At 48.0% G+C, this 26,830-nt stretch overlaps 1 protein-coding gene across 1 annotated transcript in view; it reads left to right on the plus strand.

Annotated features, from left to right (window-relative positions):
- OPHN1 (oligophrenin 1) overlaps positions 1-26,830 on the plus strand; it is a 206,410-nt gene that overhangs the window by 175,037 nt on the left and 4,543 nt on the right. The window contains 6 exon segments of the mRNA XM_030208951.1: positions 16,040-16,150; positions 16,152-16,179; positions 16,931-16,942; positions 17,765-18,097; positions 19,454-19,619; positions 24,987-25,043. Of these exon segments, the coding sequence (XP_030064811.1) occupies positions 16,040-16,150; positions 16,152-16,179; positions 16,931-16,942; positions 17,765-18,097; positions 19,454-19,619; positions 24,987-25,043 (707 nt within the window).

Raw genomic sequence — 26,830 nt, forward strand, 5'->3', positions numbered from 1 at the left:
AGAACTAATTACTACTCTAACCGATGAAACCAATACTTCCTCTGTGTACATCCGTATGCTGCACAAGCCACCAACAATAAAGAACGACAACGTGGATAGATGCTGATAGATTTACTTGATTTGTTTGGGTAACAGGGATGACGGGTGCACGGAAGACAAGGAAAGGGAGAGAAACCTCATGGGCTTCAGCCGTCTCAATCTAACCGCCTTGGTCAGCTCTCTCCTACTCGCTCCCTTAGTTCTGGCTCCCAGCACCGCTGCTGCCTTCATTTTCTGGGCTGCCGGCAACGTGAGTGAGGTAAGCACACAGCCTTCGGTGGCCCCGGAAGTTCTCCCCCTGTTGCAGCGTCCCGCCTACGTGGGACAGGAAATTGCAGCAGAGGGAAAGCTTCTGGGCCGCCGAAGGCAGTGTGTTTACCTCACTGATGAAGAAGGCAGCGCTGCAGAGAGTCGAAAGGGGAGTAGGAAAGAGATGACCCAAGGCGGTTAAATTGAGAACAGGAGATGGCATGACAGCCAAAGCAGGGAGCGGGGAGGGCAGCCAGTAGTGCGAAAAACCCAGGCACTTGCTGGCCACCAGCTTTGGGGGGGGCTGAGGCTGGAGTTGGGGGGCCTGGGTCCCCCGTAGCTGCGCCACTGCTGTAGGTACAGCAGTACCTGTGGGCAGGGCCTATCAGATCACTCCACATGCGGTCACTCCTTTGCCTCATCCCCACAAAAGCCCCTCTTTCCACTTCCAGATTAACTTTTTATACTGCACATAATTTATGACATCACATCACAGCGACCCTGACAACCCTGATGCATCACCGTAAAGAGTGGAGGAGTGGCTTAGCGGTTAGAGCGGCTGTGTTGACATCCAGAGAGGCCTGGTTCCAATCCCACTGCTGCTTCTTGTCATCTTGGATAAAGTCATTGCCTCAGGTACGAACTTGTGAGCCCAGCGTACCTGAATGTAACTCTACTACTACTACTATTTAGCATTTTTATAGCGCTACAAGGCGTACGCAGCGCTGCACAAACATAGAAGAAAGACAGCCCCTGCTCAAAGAGCTTACAATCTAATAGACAAAAAAATAAAGTAAGCAAATCAAATCAATGAATGTGAACGGGAAGGAAGAGAGGAGGGTAGGTGGAGGCGAGTGGTTACGAGTCAAAAGCAATGTTAAAGAGGTGGGCTTTCAGTCTAGATTTAAAGGTGGCCAAGGATGGGGCAAGACGTAGGGGCTCAGGAAGTTTATTCCAGGCGTAGGGTGCAGCGAGACAGAAGGCGCGAAGTCTGGAGTTGGCAGTAGTGGAGAAGGGAACAGATAAGAAGGATTTATCCATGGAGCGGAGTGCACGGGAAGGGGTGTAGGGAAGGACGAGTGAGGAGAGATACTGGGGAGCAGCAGAGTGAGTACATTTATAGGTTAGTAGAAGAAGTTTGAACAGGATGCGAAAACGGATAGGGAGCCAGTGAAGGGTCTTGAGGAGAGGGGTAGTATGAGTAAAGCGACACCTTGAGCTACCACTGAGAAAAAAGCGTGAGCAGAATCCAAGTAAATAAATAAATGCAGCAGTGCCCAAGGTGTCGCTGAACAGCGCCACTGCCCCTGCCCCTCTTCACACCATCAGGCCTCAAGTCAATTCCTGAGGGTGCTGATTTGCGCAAGTGCTGGGTGTGGCCGTTATTATTGTAAGGAAAGAGATGCAAGACCTGTGCCAGAGAACGACATGTTGTACACAGCGATCCTCAAACGTTTTGGGCCCTAGGCAGGTGCCTTAATTCACCTGCGTCTCTTCCTCACAGTTAAGAGAGGGGCTGTGGGACAGCATTTACACTCCCCTCCTCCCCCCCCGGTGCGGAGGTTGGGCAGTTTTCAGAAGTTCATTTGATGTAGATCAATGTGGTTATCCGTGTAAAACATCTTGAAATAACACAGCTGAGCAAAGACGGCATCTTTCCATAGACAAGGGCCGCATTTGTACACATATCCCCAGATTCTATATATGGCGTGCTGAGTAACGTGTGCTAAATTATGTACGTGGCCAATTTGAGCGCTACTCAATTGAGTAACGAGCCATTTAGTCATGATAATTGGCTGAAAACCAATTATCATCACTAATTGGCAACAATCGGAATTTACATGCTTTTTAGGCTTTTTTTCTAAAGAGATGCGCGTGTAAATTCTAACGTGCGTAGCCGCAAAGGGGGTGTGGCCATGGAAGGAGTGTTGGCATGTCGGGGGTGTCGATCACATTTATGTGCGTTGTAGAATTCGGGGGAACGCGCGTACATTTAGGTGGGGGTATTTTTCACCAGGTTTTCAGTGACGTAAATGGCCGCGCCTGAATGTATGCGCATTCCCTTGGCCTATGCGCTATTCTGTAAACCTTGTCTTTACTGTAGACGCAGTTAATAGAATAGCGCTGCATGCGGTATTCCAACACACTTACATTTAAGTCGCATTTCATAGAATCCGGCCCATTGTCGTCCCTAAGCTGTAGCATTTGAGGCCCCTCAATTAAGTAGGAAGAACCTTTTCGGTTTAATAGATTAAAAAAAAAACAACAATCTTAACAGTAATTATGATTATATTGTAATGTAATGTTTATGATTGTATTTAAGTTTTGTTTTTTTTTGTAGTGAAGCCTGAGGTCCCCTTGTAATATGAGTCCCTAAGCTGTAAGTTTGTGTAGCTTGGAAGTCAATCTGCGAATACTGCGCAGGTACAGAGACTCGCCAGGTTCTTGGGATGTCCATGCAGAATAAGCTGGTAGGCAGTTCATAGAGGATAGAAAATCCCACTGTCTTGTCTCCCGTCAGCTGGTTGTGTTGCATTCAAACTTTGGTTCCTGAATTCTCTTAACCAGGGTGGCTGCTGTGAGGGGGTCACTCAACAGGAGATTAGCAGGGGTGAAAGAGGATCTGCACAAAGGTGATTGCAGGAAGGACCCCCACCCCAATGACTTCTAAGGAAGAGCTTCCCCCTCCCCCGTTGCCTCTAGGTTCCACATTGATAGTGCTGGGCAGACTTATACGGTGTGTGCCAGAGCCGGTGGTGGGAGGCGGGGCTGGTGGTAGGAAGGCGGGATAGTGCTAGGCAGACTTATACGGTCTGTGCCCTGAAGAGGACAGGTACAATCGAAGTAGGGTATATACAAAAAGTAGCACATATGAGTTTATCTTGTTGGGCAGACTGGATGGACCATGCAGGTCTTTTTCTGCCGTCATTTACTATGTTACTATATGCTGTCTCTTCCTTTGACATCTCTCAACAGCTGTTTGTGCTGTGTTCATCAGTGCAGTTTGCTGATAATGAACAGTGCAGGAACAGTCTAATTTCCCAAGATCCACAGCAGCAGCCCTAGAAACTTCAGAAACCCGAAGCTGAAACACAGAAGGGAGCTGGTGCAGATGTTGTGTGCTCCAACTCCTGGCCAAGTAATAAAAAATCTGTTGCAATGACGCTGTCACGTTACTCCGGGCTCCGGCCCCTCAAGCTAATTGTGGATCAGGTCAGTCACCTGTGCCTGCTACCATGGGCGCTTTTCCAAAAGAATACATTTTCCATCCAGGCTGGGGCAGATTGCCACAAGAGATGGTTGCAGGATTTACCAGTCTGAAGTGTATGGGGGAGGGGAGTGGGGGGAAGGAAAAGGAAATCTAGCTAGAAGCAGTCTGTAGTTGGGAGTTTACAGTGGGTCACTCCTCTAATGTCAGCAGCTTCTCCCTCTGGAACGGATGTTCCTGTTTTCCCTCCTGCTCTAATCACCGAGTTTTCTGTTTTTGTAAACTGTTCCCTTCTTGCTTTCGGCCTCCCTTCAGTATCCCTTCCAGAAAACCAAGCCAGCCTGGCCAACTTTAATATGTTGAAATATTCCCTGAGGGTGCAAGGGATTCAGCTTCAGCACTCGGCACCCTCAGAAGCAGAAAATGTAGTTTTCCTTGTTTAGGTGCCCGGGATGCCTCGAGGCCTTTTTATCTCCCATTGGAATTCCCCGGACTTCTTTAGGGATTAGGGGACAGCCCAAAAGCAAGAAGCCTCAAATTTCAGCAGACCATTTCAGGTTTAACATTCTCTTCTCTGTTTGAGGGTGTCTGTACGCCAAGGAACTCTGGGAACTTAGCTAGGGTTGCCATATGTCGGGGTTTCCCCTGGACATGTCCTCTTTATGGAGGCACTACAGGACATCCAGGCACATTTTTCCAGCATGCGTATTTGTCTCGTTTTGCAGGCAGGCTGGCTGATGGGTGGGCCTCAGTGTGCCCTCCTCTTACGTACCATATCGTGCCCTGGTGGTCTAGTGGCCTGTTTGAGGTCACTGCTTGAAGTCTCAGGAGCCATTTGGAAGCAGCGTTGGCAGCAAGCGGGTCAGTGGAAGCGCCGGGCAGGAAAGAGGGGGGTTCTTTCCTGCCCCGAAGAGGCCACTAGACCACCAGGGTGCAGTAAGGTACATGAAGGGGGAGGGAGGTAACATAGTAACATAGTAGATAACAGCAGAAAAAGACCTGCACGGTCCACCCAGTCTGCCTAACAAGATAAACTCACATGTGTCATTTTTTGTGTATACCTTACCTTGATTTGTACCTGTCTTTTTCAGGGCACAGACCGTATAAGTCTGCCCAGCACTATCCCCGCCTCCCAACCACCAGCCCCACCTCCCACCACCGGCTCTAGCACAGACCGTATAAGTCTGCCCAGCACTATCCCCGCCTCCCAACCACCAGCCCCACCTCCCACTACCGGCTCTGGCACAGGTATAAGTCTGCCCAGCACTATCCCCGCCTCCCAAACCACCCGCCCCGCCTCCCACCACCGGCTAAGCTTCTGGGGATCCCTTCCTTGTGAGCAGGATTCATTTATGTTTATCCCACGCATGTTTGAATTCCATTTACCGTTTTCCTCTCCACCACCTCCCACGGGAGGGCATTCCAAGTATCCAGCACTCTCTCCGTGAAAAAGGCTGAAACAAAGATTGGGGAGGGGGGAAAGGGGGAAATAGAGCATTTGAATAGAGGGGGGGGGGGGATTGTTGCTCATGGATGGGAGGGAAAGGAAAAGGGGACATGCTCATGGAGGTTTGCTTTTTTGGAAATGTACATCTTTTCATTTGTATTTACCGGCGTATGGAAGAAAATGTATTTCTGTTACTTTACCAGCATTTTACTGCTTATAGAATCTGTCTTTCTTGGGGGGGGGGGGGGGGGTGCATTTTATTTTGTGTCCTTTTTTTTGTTGTTGTGCAGCAGCAAATATGGTAACCTAAACTTACCATTCTAAGAACACTTACAGGCTTATTTTCGAAAGAGAAAGACGCCCATATTCGACCCAAATCGGGAGATGGGCGCCTTTCTCCTGTGGGCGCCCAAATTGGTATAATCGAAAGCCAATTTGGCGCCTCCAACTGCAGTCTGTTGCGGGAACGAACAAAGTTGATGGGGGTGTGTCGGAGGCGTGGTGAAGGCGGGACTGGGGCGTGTTTATCGGCCGAGGAGAGATGGGCGGCAGAAGCGAGAATTTGGGCCACTTTTTTTTGGACCCTTTTTTTTTTTCACGAACAAGTCCACAAAAAGTGCCCCAACTGCCCAGACGACCACCCGAGGGAATCGAGGATGACCTCCCCTGACTCCCCCAGTGGTCACTACCCCTCCTCAAACGTCATACCCAGCTCCCTGGCAGCAGTATGCAGGTCCCTGGAGCAGTTGTTAGTGGGTGCAGGCGCTTCAGGCAGGTGGACCCAGGCCCATCCCCCCTACCTGTTACACTTGTGCTGGTAAATGGGAGCCCTCCAACCCCCCCCCCCCCCCCAAATCCACTGTACCACATCTAGGTGCCCACCTTCATCCATAAATGCTATGATAATGGTGTAGAGTTGTGGGCAGTGGGTTTTGGGGGGATTTGGGGGCTCAGCACCCAAGGTAAGAGAGCTATGGACTTGGGAGGTATTTTAATTTTTTAATTTTATTTTTACAAGTGCCCCTAGGGTGCCCAGTTGGTGTCCTGGCATGTGAGGGGGACCAGTGCACTACAAATCCTGGCCCCTCCCATGACCAAATGCCTTGGATGGTTTCGTTTTTGAGCTGGGCGCCTTCGGTTTCCATTATCGCTGAAAACCGATACCGCCCAGCTGAAATCCGCCAAATCTGATGCATTTGCCCGGCACCAACCGTATTATCGAAACAAAAGATGGACGCCCATCTTTTTCGAAAATACGGTCTGTCCCGCCCCTTCGCGTACCCGTCCTCTGAGATAGTCGCCCATGGAGATGGGCGTTTGCGTTCGATTATTTATCTTATTGTATTTGTACCCCACATTTTCCCACCTTTTGCAGGCTCAATGTGGCTTATGCCCCTCTTACTATCCAAACTGGCTGAAAAAGTCCACAATTCAAACAAGGAAAAAAAATAACACATCAACGTGGACAAAGTGTTCACTTGAATCAGAGGAAAAGGCCTCGGATATCAACTGGAAGCTGCCCATGTTATTCATATGGGTTTAATTAATAAGCTGATTAGTTCAATCAGTTTCAATGAACGGGGGTAATCCGCTTAACCAAATAGATAATGACCCAAACTTCTCCGTCTCCAAACTTTCACGCTACATAGAAGCAGAAACTCCCTTTGTAATGATTAAGTACAAAAATGAAGCGGTTGCAAAGAAAAGCTACGAAAATGATATGGGATTTGCGTTACAAGACGTATGAGGCGAGACTTGCGGACCTGAACATGTATACCCTGGAGGAGAGGAAAAACAGGGGTGATATGATACAGACATTCAAATATTTGAAAGGTATTAATCTGCAAACGAATCTTTTCCGGAGATGGGAAGGCGGGTTAGAACGAGGGAGGACATGAAATGAGATTGAAGGGGGGCATGACTCAGGAAGATGTCAGGAAGTATTTTTTCACGGAGAGGGTGGTGGATGCTTGGAATGCCATCCCGCGGGAGGTGGTGGAGAGGAAAACGGTAACAGAATTCAAACATGCATGGGATAAACATAAAGGAATCCTGTTCAGAAGGAATGGATCCTCAGGAGCTTAGCCAAGATTGGGTGGGCAGAGCCGGTGGGGGAGGCGGGCTGGTGGTTGGGAGGTGGGCTTTGTTCTGGGCAGACTTCTAAGGTCTGTGCCCTGAAAATGGCAGAGAAACAAAATCAAGGTCAGGTATACACATAAAGTAGCACATACAGTGGTGGAAATAAGTATTTGATCCCTTGCTGATTTTGTAAGTTTGCCCACTGACAAGACATGAGCAGCCCATAATTGAAGGTAGGTTATTGGTAACAGTGAGAGATAGCACATCACAAATTAAATCCGGAAAATCACATTGTGGAAAGTATATGAATTTATTTGCATTCTGCAGAGGGAAATAAGTATTTAATCCCTCTGGCAAACAAGACCTAATACTTGGTGGCAAAAACCCTTGTTGGCAAGCACAGCGGTCAGACGTCTTCTGCAGTTGATGATGAGGTTTGCACACATGTCAGGAGGAATTTTGGTCCACTCCTCTTTGCAGATCATCTCTAAATCATTAAGAGTTCTGGGCTGTTGCCTTGGCAACTCGCAGCTTCAGCTCCCTCCATAAGTTTTCAATGGGATTAAGGTCTGGTGACTGGCTAGGCCACTCCATGACCCTAATGTGCTTCTTCCTGAGCCACTCCTTTGTTGCCTTGGCTGTATGTTTTGGGTCCTTGTCGTGCTGGAAGACCCAGACACGACCCATTTTTAAGGCCCTGGCGGAGGGAAGGAGGTTGTCACTCAGAATTGTACGGCACATGGCCCCATCCATTCTCCCATTGATGCGGTGAAGTAGTCCTGTGCCCTTAGCAGAGAAACCACCCCCAAAACATAACATTTCCACCTCCATGCTTGACAGTGGGGACGGTGTTCTTTGGGTCATAGGCAGCATTTCTCTTCCTCCAAACACGGCGCGTTGAGTTCATGCCAAAGAGCTCAATTTTTGTCTCATCTGACCACAGCACCTTCTCCCAATCACCTCTCGGCATCATCCAGGTGTTCACTGGCAAACTTCAGACGGGGCCGTCACATGTGCCTTCCGGAGCAGGGGACCTTGCGGGCACCTGCAGGATTGCAATCCGTTATGTCGTAATGTGTTACCAATGGTTTTTCGTGGTGACAGTGGTCCCAGCTGCCTGAGATCATTGACAAGTTCCCCCCTTGTAGTTGTAGGCTGATTTTCTAACCTCCTCATGATCAAGGATACCCCACGAGGTGAGATTTTGCGTGGAGCCCCAGATCTTTGTCGATGGACAGTCATTTTGTACTTCTTCCATTTTCTTACTATGGCACCAACAGTTGTCTCCCTTCTCGCCCAGCGTCTTACTGATGGTTTTGTAGCCCATTCCAGCCTTGTGCAGGTGTATGATCTTGTCCCTGACATCCTTAGACAGCTCCTTGCTCTTGGCCATTTTGTAGAGGTTAGAGTCTGACTGATTCACTGAGTCTGTGGACAGGTGTCTTTCATACAGGTGACCATTGCCGACAGCTGTCTGTCATGCAGGTAACGAGTTGATTTGGAGCATCTACCTGGTCTGTAGGAGGGCCAGATCTCTTACTGGTTGGTGGGGGATCAAATACTTATTTCCCTCTGCAGAATGCAAATAAATTCATATACTTTCCACAATGTGATTTTCCGGATTTAATTTGTGATGTGCTATCTCTCACTGTACCAATAACCTACCCTTCAATTATGGGCTGCTCATGTCTTTGTCAGTGGGCAAACTTACAAAATCAGCAAGGGATCAAATACTTATTTCCACCACTGTATGAGTTTATCTTGTTGGGCAGACTAGATGGACCGTGCAAGTCTTTTTCTGACGTCATCTACTATGTTACCATGTTACTCAGTGGCGACTCGTTTAACAAGAGCAAACTGCTCCTGGCTCGCCTGGCCTCGCTGGTCCGGATAGACTTCTAGCACTTAGTGAAAACGTTTATATTTTTTATATATATTTTTATAAACACATTTCTTTGCATTTTTCCTAAGATGCCTTAAAGCATCTTAGTAAACTGAGGAACCATCATGAAAGGTTTATGGCATGCGAAGTTTGAGGACCAGTCCCTGACGCGTCTGATGTGAAACATGCCGCATGTTGGATGATGGTTTCTCAGTTTACTATGATAAGTCTTTAGCTTTAAGGTGTCTTAGGAAAAATGCAAAGAAATGTTTATAAAAACTATATAAAAAAATATAAAGTTTTCACTAAGTGCTAGAAGTCTATCCGGACCAGCGAGGAGGCCAGGCGAGCCAGGAGCAGTTTGCTCTTGTTAAACGACGTCGCCACTGAGGTCTGTGGACTTACTCATTACAAAGGGAGTTTCTGTTTCTATGTAGCGTGAAAGTTTGGATTCTTATGGGTTTTAAGCATAATCCATAGTGCTGATTGATATCAATTTATTTATTATTTGTTACATTTATACCCCACATTTTCCCACCTATTTGCAGGCTCAATGTGGCTTACAACATAGTAACATAGTAGATGACGGGCAGTAAAAAGACCTGCACGGTCCATCCAGTCTGCCCAACAAGATAACTCATATTTGCTGCTTTTTGTGTATACCCTACTTTGATTTGTACCTGTGCTCTTCAGGGCACAGACCGTAAGTCTGGCCCAGCACTATCCTCACCTCCCCACCACCAGCCCTGCCTCCCAACCACGGCTCTGGCACAGACCGTACAAGTCTGTCCCGCTTCCCACCACCGGCTCTGGCACAGACCGTATAAGTCTGCCCAGCCCTATCCCCGCCCTCCCAACCACCAGCCCCCGCCTCCCGATCTTGACTAAGCTCCTGAGGAATCCATTCCTTCGGCACAGGATTCCTTTATGCTTATCCCATGCATGTTGAATTCCGTTACCGTTTTCATTTCTACCACCTCCCGCGGGAGGGCATTCCAAGCGTCCACTACTCTCTCCGTGAAAAAATACTTGCTGACATTTTTCCTGAGTCTGCCCCCCTTCAATCTCATTTCATGTCCTCTCGTTCTACCACCTTCCCATCTCCGGAAAAGGTTCGTTTGCGGATTAATACCTTTCAAATATTTGAACGTCTGTATCATATCACCCCTGTTTGTCCTTTCCTCCAGAGTATACATGTTTAGTTCAGCAAGTCTCTCCTCATACGTCTTGTAACGCAAATCCCATACCATTCTCGTAGCTTTTCTTTGCACTGCTTCAATTCTTTTTACATCCTTAACAAGATACGGCCTCCAAAACTGAACACAATACTCCAGGTGGGGCCTCACCAACGACTTATACAGGGGCATCAACACCCCCTTTCTTCTGCTGGTCACACCTCTCTCTATACAGCCTAGCAACCTTCTAGCTACGGCCACCGCCTTGTCACACTGTTTCGTCGCCTTCAAATCCTCAGATACTATCACCCCAAGATCCCTCTCTCTGGCCCGTACCTATCAGACTCTCCCCGCCTAACACATACGTCTCCCGTGGATTTCTACTTCCTAAGTGCATCACTTTGCATTCTTCGCATTGAATTTTAATTGCCAAACCTTAGACCATTCTTCTAGCTTCCTCAGATCCTTTTTCATGTTTTCCACTCCCTCCGGGGGTGGTCAACTCTGTTACAGATCTTAGTATCATCCGCAAATAGGCAAACTTTACCTTCTAACCCTTCGGCAATGTCACTCACAAATATATTGAACAGAATCGGCCCCCAGCACTGATCCCAGAGGCACTCCACTACTCACCTTTCCCTCCTCCGAGTGAATTCCATTCACCACCACCCTCTGGCGTCTGTCTGTCAACCAGTAACCGTAAAGGCATTTGCCGTTACGATTGGTAACAAATACAAGATTGTGTTGTGGTCAGTGAGGTAGATGTGATTCAGGCGTCATTGGGTTGAGGGGAATGATGATAGTAGGTTGTCCAGTACGATCCTTGATTATGTTGTGTTGCTGGGTGTTGGGGAGTTATGTTGATCGGAGAGAGAGTTTTTAATGATTTCCTGAAGTTAGATGGTCATGTATTGTTCTCGCAGCATTAAATTTGATTTCCACCATTGCCCTACTCTTTTTGTTGTTTGTTTTTTATTTTTAACTAGGAAAAAATGCCTGTTTCTGAGCGGAATGAAACGGGCGCTAGCAAGGGGCCCCCTCCCTCCGATGCTACAGTGGTGGAAATAAGTATTTGATCCCTTGCTGATTTTGTAAGTTTGCCCCACTGACAAAGACATGAGCGCCCATAATTGAAGGTAGGTTATTGGTAACAGTGAGAGATAGCACATCACAAATTAAATCCGGAAAATCACATTGTGGAAAGTATATGAATTTATTTGCATTCTGCAGAGGGAAAATAAGTATTTGATCCCCCACCAACCAGTAAGAGATCTGGCCCCTACAGACCAGGTAGATGCTCCAAATCAACTCCGTTACCTGCATGATAGACAGCTTTCGGCAATGGTCACCTGTATGAAAGACAGCCTGTCCACAGACTCAGTGAATCAGTCAGACTCTAACCTCTACAAAATGGCCAAGAGCAAGGAGCTGTCTAAGGATGTCAGGGACAAGATCATACACCTGCAACAAGGCTGGAAATGGGCTACAAAACCATCAGTAAGACGCTGGGCGAGAAGGAGACAACTGTTTGGTGCCATAGTAAGAAAATGGAAGAAGTACAAAATGACTGTCAATCGACAAAGATCTGGGGCTCCACGCAAAATCTCACCTCGTGGGGTATCCTTGATCATGAGGAGGTTAGAAATCAGCCTACAACTACAAGGGGGGAACTTGTCAATGATCTCAAGGCAGCTGGGACCACTGTCAACACGAAAACATTGGTAACACATTACGACATAACGGATTGCAATCCTGCAGTGCCCGCAAGGTCCCCCTGCTCCGGAAGGCACATGTGACGGCCCGTCTGAAGTTTTGGCCAGTGAACACCTGGATGATGCCGAGAGTTGATTGGGAGAAGGTGCTGTGGTCAGATGAGACAAAATTGAGCTCTTTGGCATGAACTCAACTCGCCGTGTTTGGAGAGAAGAGAAATGCTGCCTATGACCCAAAGAACACCATCCCCACTGTCAAGCATGGAGGTGGAAATGTTATGTTTTGGGGGGTGTCTGTTCTCTGCTAAGGGCACAGACTACTTCACCGCATCAATGGGAGAGATGGATGGGGGCCCATGTACCGTACATTCTGAGTGACAACCTCCTTCCCTCCGCCAGGGCCTTAAAATGGGTCGTGGGTGGGTCTTCCAGCACGACCAATGACCCCAACATACAGCCAAGGCAACAAAGGAGGTGGCTCAGGAAGAAGCACATTAGGGTCATGGAGTGGCCTAGCCAATCACCAGACCTTATCCCATAGAAAACTTATGGAGGGAGCTGAAGCTGCGAGTTGCAAGCGACAAGCCCAGAACTCTTAATGATTTAGAGATGATCTGCAAAGAGGAGTGGACCAAAATTCCTCCTGACATGTGTGCAAAACCTCATCATCAACTACAGAAGACGTCGTGACCGCTGTGCTTGCCAACAAGGGTTTTGCCACCAAGTATTAGGTCTGTTTGCCAGAGGGATTAAATACTTATTTCCCTCTGCAGAATGCAAATAAAGTTCATATACTTTCCACAATGTGATTTTCCGGATTTAATTTGTGATGTGCTATCTCTCACTGTTACCAATAACCTACCCTTCAATTATGGGCTGCTCATGTCTTTGTCAGTGGGCAAACTTACAAAATCAGCAAGGGATCAAATACTTATTTCCACCACTGTACTTGCCTTGTTCGCTGTGGCGTTTTCCGTTTCGGCCCTAGTCGAGTGTCATAGCTCCGCCCTCGACGTCATGACGTTGTGACGCGGAGGGCGGTGCAGACACTCCAGTGCACACCGGATATCTCGGGCGCCTCAACTTCCGTGGAGGGCTTCAGAACGTTGGGGTTGCCTTTTATAAGAGAGATCTTTTATCATTCAGTAATATAGGTTTTTCTATTTCAACGGCCACTATCTTGATCATTTTCTTTGCATGTACTTTATAAATGGCAATACTTCGAGTGATTACCGTAACACTTCTCTGGAAACGCTCCAACCCTGACAGGCACCCGTTCGCCACTTTTTCTTCATAGGGTGGAACCAGTTGTCACCTAAAAAAAAAGGACATAGTCATCATCTGAAGTTTGGTGAACACACAATCTACAAAACAAATTCGCAGCAGTGACCTCCATTGCAACACTGCACCGTCATCCTTTCGCCATTGTATCTGACAAGAAATGGCGTTGGAGCGTTTTATTTATTGCATTTGTATCCCACATTCCCCCACCTATTTGCAGGCTCAATGTGGCTTCATAGATTTGTTAACGTTGTCAGATCAGGATATCAGATACAGTTAGTAATGTGAAGCGATTAAGGAAGGGAAGAAGGAAGAGAGTTGTTAGGGTAGTTATAGAAGGTGGGTGTGTTCGTTGGTGAGGTGACTTGGTGAGGTCATAGCTTCTCGTTGTAGGCCTTGTTGAAGAAGAGTGTGTCACTGTAATCACTCGAAGTATTGCCATTTATAGAGTACATGCAAAGAAAATGAACAGGTAAGTTGCCGTTGAAGTAGGAAATTTATATTACTGAATGATAAAAGATTAAAAAAGAGTAGGGGAGGAGGTTTTTGGTCAATGATTGATATCAAATCACCACTATGGATTATGCTTAAACCCATACGAATAACATGGGCAGCTTCCAGGTGACATCTGAGACCTTTTCCTTTGATTAAAGTGAACAAATTGCCGACTTCGGTGTGCAAATGTTTAATCCTAAACTTACCCACATTGATGGGAGTGAGTCAGGAGGGCAACGTAGTGATCAAAAACCATTTTACCGGAGCAAATCATAAAGGAAACCCAGGTGCTTTAATAGTGAAGACGCCTTCAGTTCAAATACATGGTTTCTGCCATCGCCTTACCCCATGCTTGGAACAAACTCCCTGAGCCCATACGCCAGGCCCCCTCCCTGCCATCTTCAAATCCTTGCTCAAAACCCACCTCTTCAATGTCGCCTTTGGCACCTAACCACTATACCTCTATTCAGGAAATCTAGACTGCCCCAATTTGACATTTCGTCCTTTAGATTGTAAGCCTCCTTCGAGCAGGGACTGTCCTTCTTTGTTAAACTGTACAGCGCTGCGTAACCCTAGTAGCGCTCTAGAAATGTTAAGTAGTAGTAGTAAATACATGGTTTCATCAGATGAATTGGGGGAATTGAAAGGTTTTTGGAAAGGTGGTTTGCCTATAGAAGCCTTCTCATAAATGTAGATAGTAAGAAGCATCTCAAAATTGGAAGAAACTTCAGACCGCTCAAACACGGCAGCGAGACTCATCTTCAGAAAACGCGATTTGAAAGCGCAAAACCCCTCCATGAAAAACTACACTGGCTTCCAATCAAAGATCGCATTGCTTTCAAAATCTGCACTATGGTTCACAAAATTGTCTACAGTGAAGCACTGGGATAAGTGACAGAACTGATCGACCTACCAACCAGAAACACATCCGAATCAACACGAACGTACCTAAATCTACACTACCCAAGCTGCAAAGGACTCAAATACAAATCAACTTACGCATCCAGTTTTTCCTACATCAGCGCACAACTGTGGAACGCACTACCAAAAGCCTTGAAAGGGAAATGGGACTTGATATACCGCCTTTCTGAGGTTTTTGCAACTACATTCAAAACGGTTTACATATATTCAGGTACTTATTTTGTACCAGGGGCAATGGAGGGTTAAGTGACTTGCCCAGAGTCACAAGGAGCTGCAGTGGGAATCGAACTCAGTTCCCCAGGATCAAAGTCCGCTGCACTAACCACTAGGCTACTCCTCCACTCATTCCACCAATAAGAGCCAACCTCATCAGTGATGTCACAATGGCTTGATTGCCCGATACTTGGCTCACTTCTGATATTGTGATGTCATAAGGGAAATGGGACTTGAGATACCGCCTTTCTGAGGTTTTTGCAACTACATTCAAAGCGGTTTACATATATTCAGGTACTTATTTTGTACCAGGGGCAATGGAGGGTTAAGTGACTTGCCCAGAGTCACAAGGAGCTGCAGTGGGAATGGAACCCAGTTCCCCAGAATCAGAGTCCACTGCATTAACCACTAGGCTACTCCTCCACTAGCAACATTCTATGTAGAATCTCAAATAGGGAAAGGGAAATGGGACTTGATATACTGCCTTTCTGAGGTTTTTGCAACTACATTCAAAATGGTTTACATATATTCAGGTACTTATTTTGTACCAGGGGCAATAGAGGGTTAAGTGACTTGCCCAGAGTCACAAGGAGCTGCAGTGGGAATTGAACCCAGTTCCCCAGAATCAGAGTCCGCTGCACTAACCACTAGGCTACTCCTCCACTGTTTCGAAAACTACGGCTGACCACTGATGCTTCAGAAAATCACTAAAAACTCACCTGTTTAAAAGGCGTACCCTACCGATCCAACATAAATGCCTGATCTCTGCAACACAACTACACCAGAGTTCGTAATAGTCATTACACGACTCTTCCGTTTCACGATTCCTTTATGCGATCCTACCACATGATCCTTATCCTACCACAACATAACCTTGTATTTGTTACCTCCGGAGTCTGCAAACACCTCTCCGGCACTATGTAAGCCACATTGAGCCTGTAAATAGGTGGGAAAATGTGGGCAGGACTAGACATCCTGAGGCCCACCCGCCCGACAGCCAGCCTGCCTGCAAACCCGGACAAAGGGGCAGGCTGGCAAAACCCACCCAGACACCCTGCGGTGTCCTCAAAAAGAAGACATGTCCGGGTAAACCCTGATATATGGTGACCCTACTTCTCCGCCACTAAGTAATGGTCACAAGTGCCTGGCTGGGGGAAATGTGGACCTAAGCATGCTGTTTTTGGGAGGGGCACTTTGGATGAAGCGTGACCGGTCTGCAGTAGCTGGACTGTGTGCAGTGTTAAGCTGGCGCTGGTTTCTTCCTTACTTTCCAGGAGTGAGACAGTCAGACCCTCAGACTCTTCCCTCAAATGTATTTTCATGGTGCTTTTCTTGCAGATCTTCTCTGGTCCCCCAGAAGAGAACGCAGTTCCGCCTGTTCCTCCCCCACGAGTACCTCCACGTACCCACAAACCCATCACCATCTCCAAGCGCCCTGCCAGGACCAGAGCCCCCACTCTACCATCCCTCGGAGCTGGGTGGAAAGTGAAGGTCAGTGTCGCAGTGCGATATTTGTATCCAAAATTTCACTAAATTCCTAAATTTAGGAGCAGAAAAAGTGGGTGGCAACAAGGGATGGGGGGTGGGGGGGTGGGGAAAATGTTAGGAGCTTAGCATTGAATTTCACCACTAGGCTCAGAGCTTGAGAAACGACAGCAGGCTTAAATTTAGAAGCATAGCTTTTTACGCTCCTAAATTTAAGGTGAATTTTCAGCTGAAAACTTAGGCTCCTAGTTTGGGCTGAAAATAGGTCACAAATGTAAGCATCTAACATATCATCATTAATTTAGGAGCTCCAGCTTTTTTTTTAATATAGTTCCCCATGTTTCGAAAACTGGGAGACCTGTAGATTGTTCAAGGCTTCCGTGCCTTTGGTCAATTTGCGTTAAAACCGCAGCAGTTTCTCTTCTGCCTCAGCTGGTGGCCAGTAAGGGAGGCAGTGGCATATGACAGGGAGTTCAGGGAGCTGGTTGGTTTACTGATACAGTTCTGCCCAGTCTCAGGAGTAGACCTGGCTATCGGAGTACCAATTTCTTAACTCTTGTCTAAAGACGGGCTGGAATTTGAGGTCCAGCTTCCCTTGTGAAGAAAGCAAGACCTTCAAACTTAGACCAGAACTGACGAGATGCTGTGGGGATCAGTCACTGGATATAAGTCCTGGTTCACATTGCTGTCTCCCGTGCTCTTAGAAGAATCTCACAAGACCAAACCTTAATGACAGGCTCGTAGGGCAGGGTGAAGGTGGAGCATATCTTCAAAGTGGAGAAATAAGGTGTAGGTTATGTGATTGAGAACTGACCTTTTATCACTTAAGGCAGCGGTTCCCAAACCCTGGTGCACTGCAGTAAACTCTCAGGGGTGCCGCGGCAAATCCTGACCTCCCTCCCGTCGCCACCCGAACTGAGATGGTCACCCCCAGCCACCCATAATCCAGCATCGCTTGATACTTTCCCTTCCCGCAGGTCTGGAATCTGCCGCATCCTTCTTCCCCCGCCGCCGCTGCAGTGCTTGCAGCTTACACTTTCGGGCCGTCCGTGATCCACACAGGCAGTGCAGGGACTTCCCTTGGCCGCGTCCACCCTCGCAACAGGAAGTTGCTTCAGAGAGGGCTGGATGTGGCAGAGGGAAGTCCCTCACAGTGCCTGTGTGAATCGTGGACGGGAGAAGGAGAAGGAAGCGGCAGCGATCCCGGACCTGCGGGAAGGAAGGTAGCGAGCGACGCTGGATTTGAGGGAAGGCAGAGGTTGCTGGATTTATTGGCGGAGGGGGCTGCAGGGAAGGGAGAGTTGTGCTGGAGTAAGAGGAGGGGGCTGCAGGAAAAGGGAGACCTATGTGGTGGTGGGGGTGGAGACCTATGTGGTGATGGGGGTGGAGACCTATGTGGTGGTGGGGGAGGTACCACAAAAAATTGCTCGGACACTAAGGGGTGCCATGAACCGAAAAAGTTTGGGAACCACTGACAATAGGTGTTTTGGTCACAGCTTTTTGCTGCTATGTGGTACAGCCTCCTGAGACACAGCGGTCGTTACAGTCTAGGCACTCAGTTTCCTCCTCTTCCATCAGGTGAAACCGGTAACCAGGCCCTGAATGGTGTCGTACTCATCTCTGCAGAGGCCCCGGTGGCGCTTCAGCGCAGAAAGCTACCCATATATTTGCAGCGGGGTGCCAATGGAGACCAAGGCGGTAGCGCTCCCACCACCCCCACCTCTGATAGCAGGACAGAGCCTTATTCTGAGGTGGATGTTGGGAAACTGGTGGCAAAGATGGAGCAGGATACGGGAATGAAACCCACTCCCAGGGCCACCAACGGAGAGGTGACGAGTACAGTAACAGTGAAGACCTCTCCAGTATACGCCAAGAGACCCAGCCCCAGGCCCCCTGCATCCAACAGAGATGGTGAGTAAATGCGAACAGTTTTTTCCACACACTCCGTTAGCCTAATGGTCAGAGCAGTGAATTGAAAACCAGGGAAGCCAGAATTCAAATCCCACTGCAGCTCCTTGTGACTCTGGGCAAGTCACTTAACCCTCCATTGCCCCAGGTACAAATAAGGACCTGTATATACTATGTAAACCGCTTTGAATGTAGTTGCAAAGATATATCAAGTCCCATTCTCTTTCCCTATTTGAGATTCTACATGGAATGTTGCTATTCCACTAGCAACATTCCATGTAGAATCCTGCCCTTGCAGATCAGCAACGCGGCTGCGCAGGCTTCTGTTTCTGTGAGTCTGATGTCCTGACTTCACAGAAACAGAAGCCTGCGCGGCCGCGTTGCTGATCTGCAAGGGCAGGATTCTACATGGAATGTTGCTAGTGGAGGAGTGGCCTAGTGGTTAGTGCAGTGGAACATGGGATGTTGTTACTATTTGAGATTCTGGAATGTTACTTGAGATTCTACATGGAATGTTGCTACTATTGGAGATTCTGTTGCTACTATTGGAGATTCTACATGGAATGTTGCTATTCCACTAGCAACATTCCATGTAGAAGCCTGCCCTTGCAGATCAGCAACGCAGCCGCGCAGGCTTCTGTTTCTGTGAGTCGCAGGATGTCAGACTCACAGAAACAGAAGCCTGCCCGACCGTGTTGCTGATCTGCAAGGGCAGGCTTGTACATGGAATGTTGCTAGTGGAGTAGTAGCCTAGTGGTTAGTGCAGCGGACTTCGATCCTGGTGATCCGGGGTGGATTCCCACTGCAGCTCCCTTTGATCTTGGACAAGTCACTTAACCCTCCATTGCCTCAGATACAAACTTAGATTGTGAGTGCTCCAGGGACAGAAAATACCTTGTGTACTTGAATGTAACTTACCTTGAGCTGCTAGTGGGGAATAAAAAAAAAAAAAGTGTGAGCTTAAATCTCAAATCCCTTCCCGTGTTTCATTATTTATTAGTTGATTAAGATTTATTTACCACCTTTTTGAAGAAATCCACCTAAGATGCTGTACAAGAAATGTAACCCAGACAGAGGTAATAAACAGTTGTGTAGCTTTTGGATGTTGAAGACAAGTGTGTGTGACAGAAATGGTGTTCACTAGATTCCCATCTCTAGTCTTGAAAACGTCTACTCAGGTCCTCAGCAGATTTGCCCGGCCTCCCTGCTAAAATCAGATCCCGTGCACAAGGAGCAGGCCTGTGACCCCTGAATCTGCCTGGAGCAGAGCCTGCCTTGGTTGGGGGTATCTCCATATTTGAGTGTGTCTTTCTGGATTCTCTGTAGTTGGACCATTCGCTGTGTCATCTTCCCATGCAGGCGAGTATGACGGTGTCAATAAAGTGCGGTCCCCCGGAGAAAGACCGGTGATTACACGGCCACCTGTGAGACCCCCAGATCCCCCCTGCAGAGCTCCTGCACCTCAGAAGTTTGAGCAGAAAACTGACCTCGTACAGGGTGGCACTGAAGACATTCCAGCGTCCGTGTGAGTAGAAAGTTCAAAGCATACAAACTGTTGTGCTTCACTCAAATAACACGAGAGATCGACTGTACCTCTGCTGCCAGGCGCTTTCCTGCTCATTTTTAGTAGTAGAACTAGATGTTTTCATTTATTTGGTACATTTGTATCCCACATTTTCCCACCTATTTGCAGGCTCAATATGGCTTACATAGTTCCGTAAACAGTGTTAGCCGATTCCAGTATGAACTAATATAAGTATGAACAATGACAAGGTGATATGTGGTAGAAAGAGGTTACATGTGTGGTTGGGAGGCGGGGATAGTGCTGGGCAGACTTATACGGTCTGTGCCGGAGGCGGGGATAGTGCTGGGCAGGACTTACACGGTCTGTGCCCTGAAAAGGACAGCTACAAATCAAAGTAGGGTATACACAAAAAGTAGCACATATGAGTTTATCTTGTTGGGCAGACTGGATGGACCGTGCAGGTCTTTTTCTGCCGTCATCTACTATGTTACTATGTTATGTGTGGTAAATACAATTGGGGGAACATTAGAGAGGGGGAGGAAGAGTTAGGATATGTCCGTTAGGGTCTTTGGTTTCGTTATGTTGCAGGTATCCAGGTTTGTTATGTTGGGTCGGTGGGATATGCTTTCCTGAACAGGTCCGTTTTTAGTGCTTTCCGGAAGTTTAGGTGGTCGAGCGTAGTTTTTACTGCTTTTGGTAGTGCGTTCCGTAGTTGTGCGCTTAAGTAGGAAAAGCTGGATGCATAAGTGGATTTGTATTTGAGTCCTTTGCTGCTTGGGTAGTGGAGGTTTAGGTATGATCGTGCTGATTTAATGGTGTTTATGGTTGGCAGGTCGAGGAGGTCTGTCATGTATCTACTACTACTACTATTTAGCATTTCTATAGCGCTACAAGGCGTACGCAGCGCTGCACAAACATAGAAGAAAGACAGTCCCTGCTCAAAGAGCTTACAATCTAATAGACAAAAAATAAATAAAGTAAGCAAATCAAATCAATTAATGTGAACGGGAAGGAAGCGAGGAGGGTAGGTGGAGGCGAGTGGTTACAAGTGGTTACGAGTCAAAAGCAATGTTAGAGGTCAAGATTTAAAGGTGGCCAAGGATGGTGCCTCGCCGAAAATAATTTTGTGAACTGTCGTGCACATTTTGAAAGTGATACGTTCTTTGATTGGTAGCCAGTGCAGTTTTTCTCGTAGTGGTTTGGCGTTGTCAAAACGCGTTTTTCCAAATATAAGCTTGGCTGCTGTGTTTTGGGTGGTCTGGTTTTTTAATGATTTGATCCTTGCATCCCGCATAGATTCCATTACAGTAGTCTGCGTGGCTTAGTACCATTGACGGTATCAGGTTACGAAATATTTCCCTTGGGAAGAATGGTTTCAGGCGTTTGAGTTTCCACATTGAGAAAAACATTTCCTTTATGGTGGATTTCGCTTGGGTCTCTAGTGAGAGGTTTCGGTCGATTGTTACTCCGAGAATTTTCAGGCTGTCGGAGATCGGGAGGGTGTATCCTGGGGTGTTAATGTTTGTAGGTTTGTATGTATTGTATTGGGATGAGATGATGAGACAGTGTGTTTTTTCTGTGTTGAGTTTTAGTTGGAATTCATTTGCCCATGAGTTCATGATGTTTAAACTGAGCTTGATTTGATTGGTGATTTCTGCCAGATCATGCTTGTAGGGGATGTGTAGTGTAACCAGGGGCGTATCTGGACTCTGGCAGTAGGGGGGGGCCAGGGCCAGAGGGAGGGGGCACATTTAGCCCCCCCCAGCACCACCGACCCCCCCCCCCCCACCATTGCCAGAGCCCCCCCCTGCCACCAACGACTCCCCCCCCCCCCGCCATTGCCAGAGCCCCCCCTGCCACCAACGACTCTCTCCACCTCCTCTCCCGCCGCCAACCCTCCCCCGCTGACGCTGTTTACCTTTGCTGGCAGGGACCCCAACCCCCGCCAGCCGAGGTCTGCTTCCGCCTGCTTTTAAAAATAATTCTTCAGCTGGCGGGGGACCCCAACCCCCGCCAGCCGCCGAGGTCTTCAAAGTTCTTGTTCGTCGTCCTCCGTGGCCATGCTGTACCCTGTTGATTCGGAGTCTGTCTGACATCGCACCACGTTGTACGCGCGTACAACGTGGTGCGACGTCAGACAGACTCCGAATCAACAGGGTACAGCATGGCCACGGAGGACGACGAACAAGAACTTTGAAGACCTCGGCGGCTGGCGGGGGTTGGGGTCCCCCGCCAGCAAAGGTATACAACATTAGTGGGGGAGGGTTGGCGGCGGGATGGGGGCCAGGGCGAAATCTGCGGGGACCCAGGCCCCTGTGGCCCCACGCAGATACGCCCCTGAGTGTAACAAGTCAGGTTTGCTAGCATGAGGACAGTGGTAATTTTTGTAAAGAGTGTGAACTGATTTGACAGACAGAGGGAAGTGTCCTACCATGAGCAAAGCGCTCACTCAGCATGAGGCCAGTCTGCTCAGTGAGCACTGCTCCAGGAGCTCTATTCATGTTCAGAAAAGTCATTCCGAGGGGGGAAACGAGCCGACAAGTATGCAGCCTCAGTCTAATCTATCAAACATATAAACGACGAGTGACCGACTCACTCGCAAATGCGCAGTAGAGACTTCCCTCTCTGTCCCGCCCCCGCGTCAATACGTGATGACGGGGGGTGGGACAGAGAGGGAAACTGCGCAAAGCCGCCGAGGTCGCTACCGCTCCCCCCACCCGGTGTCGCTGCTGCCAGCCCTCCACCCGGCCCAGGCCCTCTCTCCGCTACTGATTACTTACATCCATTCCCGTCCGCCTTCCTTCCCTGCCTGTGCCCCGCCCTCGCTGACGTTAAGCCACATTGAGCCTGCCATGAGTGGGAAAGCGCAGGGTACAAATGTAACAAAAATAAAATAGATACTATTGGAGATTCTACATGGAATGTTGCTACTATTGGACATTCTACATGGAATGTTGCTATTCCACTAGCAACATTCCATGTAGAAAGCTGCGCAGGCTTCAGTTTCTGTGAGTCTGACGTCCTGCACGTCAGACTCACAGAAGCAGAAGCCTGCGCGGCCACATTGGTGATCTGCAAGGGCCGACTTCTACATGGAATGTTGTAACATTCTATGTAGAATCTCAAATAGTAGCAACAGTGGAGGAGTGGCCTAGTGGTTAGGGTGGTGGACTTTGGTCCTGAGGAACTGAGTTCAATTCCCACTTCAGGCACAGGCAGCTCCTTGTGACTCTGGGCAAGTCACTTAACCCTCCATTGCCCCATGTAAGCCGCATTGAGCCTGCCATGAGTGGGAAAGCGCGGGGTACAAATGTAACAAAAATTAAAAAAAAAAAACAGTCACTCCATACAGATTAATCTAACAGCTTTTGGGAGCCCGAAGCGGTCACACCATGGCTGCTAGGGTTATGAACATTATTCCGAGCAGATCACCCCAGTTCTGCAAACAGGATTCACACGAGGGAAAACATGGGAGCAGGGTAATTCCAGGATAGGACTAGAATCCAGGAGCAGTGGAACAGCAGGAATCCTGGAACTCGGGAGCAAGGATTCAGGATCAGGAATCAAGGTGCAGGAACAAGACTCGGGGGAAACAGGACAATAAGACTAAGGAGCAGAAAAAAAAACGGGAAGCAATGAGCCACTCAGGAACATAAGACTAGCCGTACTGGGTCAGACTGATGGTCCTTCTAGCTCAGAAATAGTAGCAACAGTTTTCCAATTTCCTAAGGGCTTCCTGCAATTTTTCCCAGTCTGCAAGTGCTTTAAGAACTTTAAGTAGCTCTGTGCTGTCTGCAAATTTAATCACCTCACTTGCTGTTCCGATTTCCAACTCTTTTATAAATATGTTAAATAGCACCGGTCCCAGTACAGATCCCTGCGGCGCTCCAAAAATGGCCATTTAACCCTTTCCTCTCCCTCGAGATAGGCTTTCTTAGAGACTGTCCTTTTTGGCAAGGCTCACTGTTAGGTTTATTTTGACCCAGCAGTTTCCAGCATAAATTGCAAACAGCTGGTAAAGTACATCCTTTTTTCGGATGACACGAAAATAGCCAATAGAGTGGATACCCTGGAGGGAGTAGAAACGATGAGAAGGGATCTCCGAACGTTAGAAGAATGGTCGAGGGTCTGGCAGTTAAAATTTAATAATCCACTCGGGCTAAAGTAATAATTGAAAATCACAACACAACCTCACACCGGCTGTGTAAATATCATTTAGGACACACCCACCTATAGGAAATCTAATTAGTCTAATGAGTTTTATTAGATGGAGAAAAAAGGTGTCAGTGTCGCCACCCAGCCAGCCCAACACAGCAGGCTATACTACTACTACTACTACTATTTAACATTTCTAAAGCGCTACCAGGGTTGCGCAGCGCTGTACAATTAACAAAGAAGGACAGTCCCTGCTCAAAGGAGCTTACAATCTAAAGCACAAAAAAGTGCAGTCAATCAAGATTGAGGCAGTCTAGATTTCCTGGATAGAGGTACAATGGTTAGCGACATTGAAGAGGTGGGCTTTGAGCAAGGATTTGAAGATGGGTAGGGAAGGGGCTTGGCGTATGTGCTCAGGGAGTTTATTCCAAGTATAGGGTGAGGCGAAGTAGAAAGGGCGGAGCCTGGAGTTGGCGGTGGTGGAGAAGGGTACAGAGAGGAGGGATTTGTCCTGTGAGCGGAGGTTTCGGGTAGGAACGTAAGGGGAGATGAGGGTAGAGAGGTAATGAGGGGCTGCAGACTGAGTGCATTTGTAGGTAAGAAGGAGAAGCTTGAACTGTATGCGGTATCTGATTGGAAGCCAGTTAAGTGATCTGAGGAGAGGGGTGATATGGGTATATCGGTTCAGGCGGAATATAAGACGTGCAGCAGAGTTCTGAACAGATTGAAGGGGGGATAGATGGCTGAGTGGGAGGCCAGTGAGGAGTAGGTTGCAGTAGTCGAGGCGAGAGGTAATGAGAGAGTGTGGTGAGAATATGGGTGGTGTGCTCAGAGAGGAAAGGGCGAATTTTGCTGATGTTATAAAGGAAGAAGCGACAGGTCTTGGCTGTCTGCTGGATATGGGCAGAGAAGGAGAGGGAGGAGTCGAAGATGACACCGAGTTTGCGGGCAGAAGAGACGGGGAGGATGAGGGTGTTATCGAGTGAAATAGAGAGGCGTAGGCTCGGCGTGCCATCATATAGCTTCAAAAAAACTCCATCAATTACTGTTAATTCAATCCACTGGTGAGGACTGGACTGGAATGGGGATGGAAACTGCCCCTCCTTTTCCAGTAGTCCCAATTTAACACCAGTTTTGGAAGACTCACAGGGAGGGTGAGGGAGAAGGCTTCTAATCACCAGGGATCATAAACTTTTTCCTTTTCATTTTCAGCGTAGCTTCTAGGACCAAGTTCTTTGAGAAGGCTTCAAGTTCCCGTTCAAAAGAATGGTGAGTGACTGACTGAAATGTTTTCTTCACACGCACAAACTCTGTCACAGAGGGAAGCATAATCCCATGTCCGCGGTGCTGAATTCCTTCTGCATTCGAGTTGCTTTATAGAAATCGACCGGGAGCTGCATATGTGCACCCGTGAATGTTTTTTTCTTATCCGAGAACCAAAGTGCCCGAGCGCCGCCTTAGAACATACTCTTTATGGGACAAGGTACTGGTCGCTGTCTGAGGATGTCAAAATCCACCATTGGCGATCCAGTTAAGGAGGAAAAGGAATATCTGAGGTTCTGGCTGGCTCTGTTGTTTTTTTTTTTTTTTTCTTCTCATTACCTTGTTTTGGATGCAGCTGTAGACAACCCAGCACAGCTCTTAAAACCACCTAGATCTCCAGGCCCAAAGGTGTGCTCCGTTCGTGGGTTTCTCAGGTTTCTTTCTAGAGGCTGACCACATTTCAGTTTCAGTTTTGGCTTCAGAGCCAAAATGGGTCTGAAATCCAGATTCAGCCATGTTTTGGTTTCAGCTGAAAAAGAAACTCCTCCCCCTCCCCTCCACCTAAAGATCAGCTCTCCCACCAGCCATAGGTCCTCTCTGGGCCGACCTTAGAAACCCTAGTGGTCTAGTGCCTAATTGGGGCTCCTGCTCCTCATTCAAAATGGCTGCCCACTGCAGATTCCAGTCTCAAAATGGCTGCTGTGACACTGCTGTGGGAAGTCCTGGCAGCCATTTTGAATGCAAAGCTGGCATGGGCGGGAATGACTAGGGATCTCTTCTACCCTGACTAGGCCACTAGATCACCAGGGCTTCTAAGGTAGGCCTGTGAAGGGCCTACAGGTGGCGGGATGGCGTTACTTTTGGTTGGGATGGCCGGTGGCCTTTCTGTTGGGATCGGGGCTGGGGGGCCACTTTCTGTCCGGGTGGCTGGGGCCCACTTTTGGTTAGGGTCGGGGATGGCTGCGCCGCCTCAGTATTGGCTTTGGATTCAGTTTTGGCCGAAACTGCAATGAATTTCGGCTGCAGATTCAGTTCCAGCTGAAACTGAAGAACCTGGTTTTAATTGCCCTGTACTTCTTTCTCTGTGCAGACTGTAAAGTAGTTTCTTTTCCATACAGTTATCCATCTGCCCATAGCAGGCTGTTCAGTGGTGAAAGCTGAGTCAGAAGGTAGAGTGTTAGAAAACAGATTCCAACACATCCAATACAAGAGTTAAAGGGTAAAGGGTCATGGATTTGATATATCGCCTTTCTGTAGATACAGCAAAGCGATTTACATATATGCAGGTGTTTCTTTTGTCCCTACAGGGCTCACAATCTTAAGTTTTGTACCTGGGGCAATGGAGGGTTAAGTGACTTGCCCAAGGTCACAAGGAGCTGCAGTGGGAATCAAACCCAGTTCCCTAGGTTTTCAGCCACCGCACTAGGCTGGGGTTGCCCTGAGGCTTTCGGGAATAGAGAGGAAACTTGGGAGGCAAAGTCCATGATACACATGTTCCCTGCGAAGGAGTTTCCAGGGAGTGTAGAATGGCCACACTTCTAATGAAAAGGTGGTTTAAAGGGGTTTGGCTCCCCAACTGGCGCTGGTGGAAGGTCCTCAATCTTGGCCAAAAAGCCCACTTTCAGCTCAAAACCTTTGATCCTGCAGTGAAATCTTAGAAGTTGTTGAGTACACTGGCTCAGAACTAGAAACCATGTTGCCATAAGTGAGCACCAGATGAAAGGGAGAGCCAACTTCTGCCTGTGGAAATGGACAATGAGTGCTCTTTGTCCCAGTACAGATAGCTTGAAAAT

This window comes from Microcaecilia unicolor, chromosome 7, assembly GCF_901765095.1.
Source record: "Microcaecilia unicolor chromosome 7, aMicUni1.1, whole genome shotgun sequence".
NCBI classification, from domain to species: Eukaryota; Metazoa; Chordata; class Amphibia; order Gymnophiona; family Siphonopidae; genus Microcaecilia; species Microcaecilia unicolor.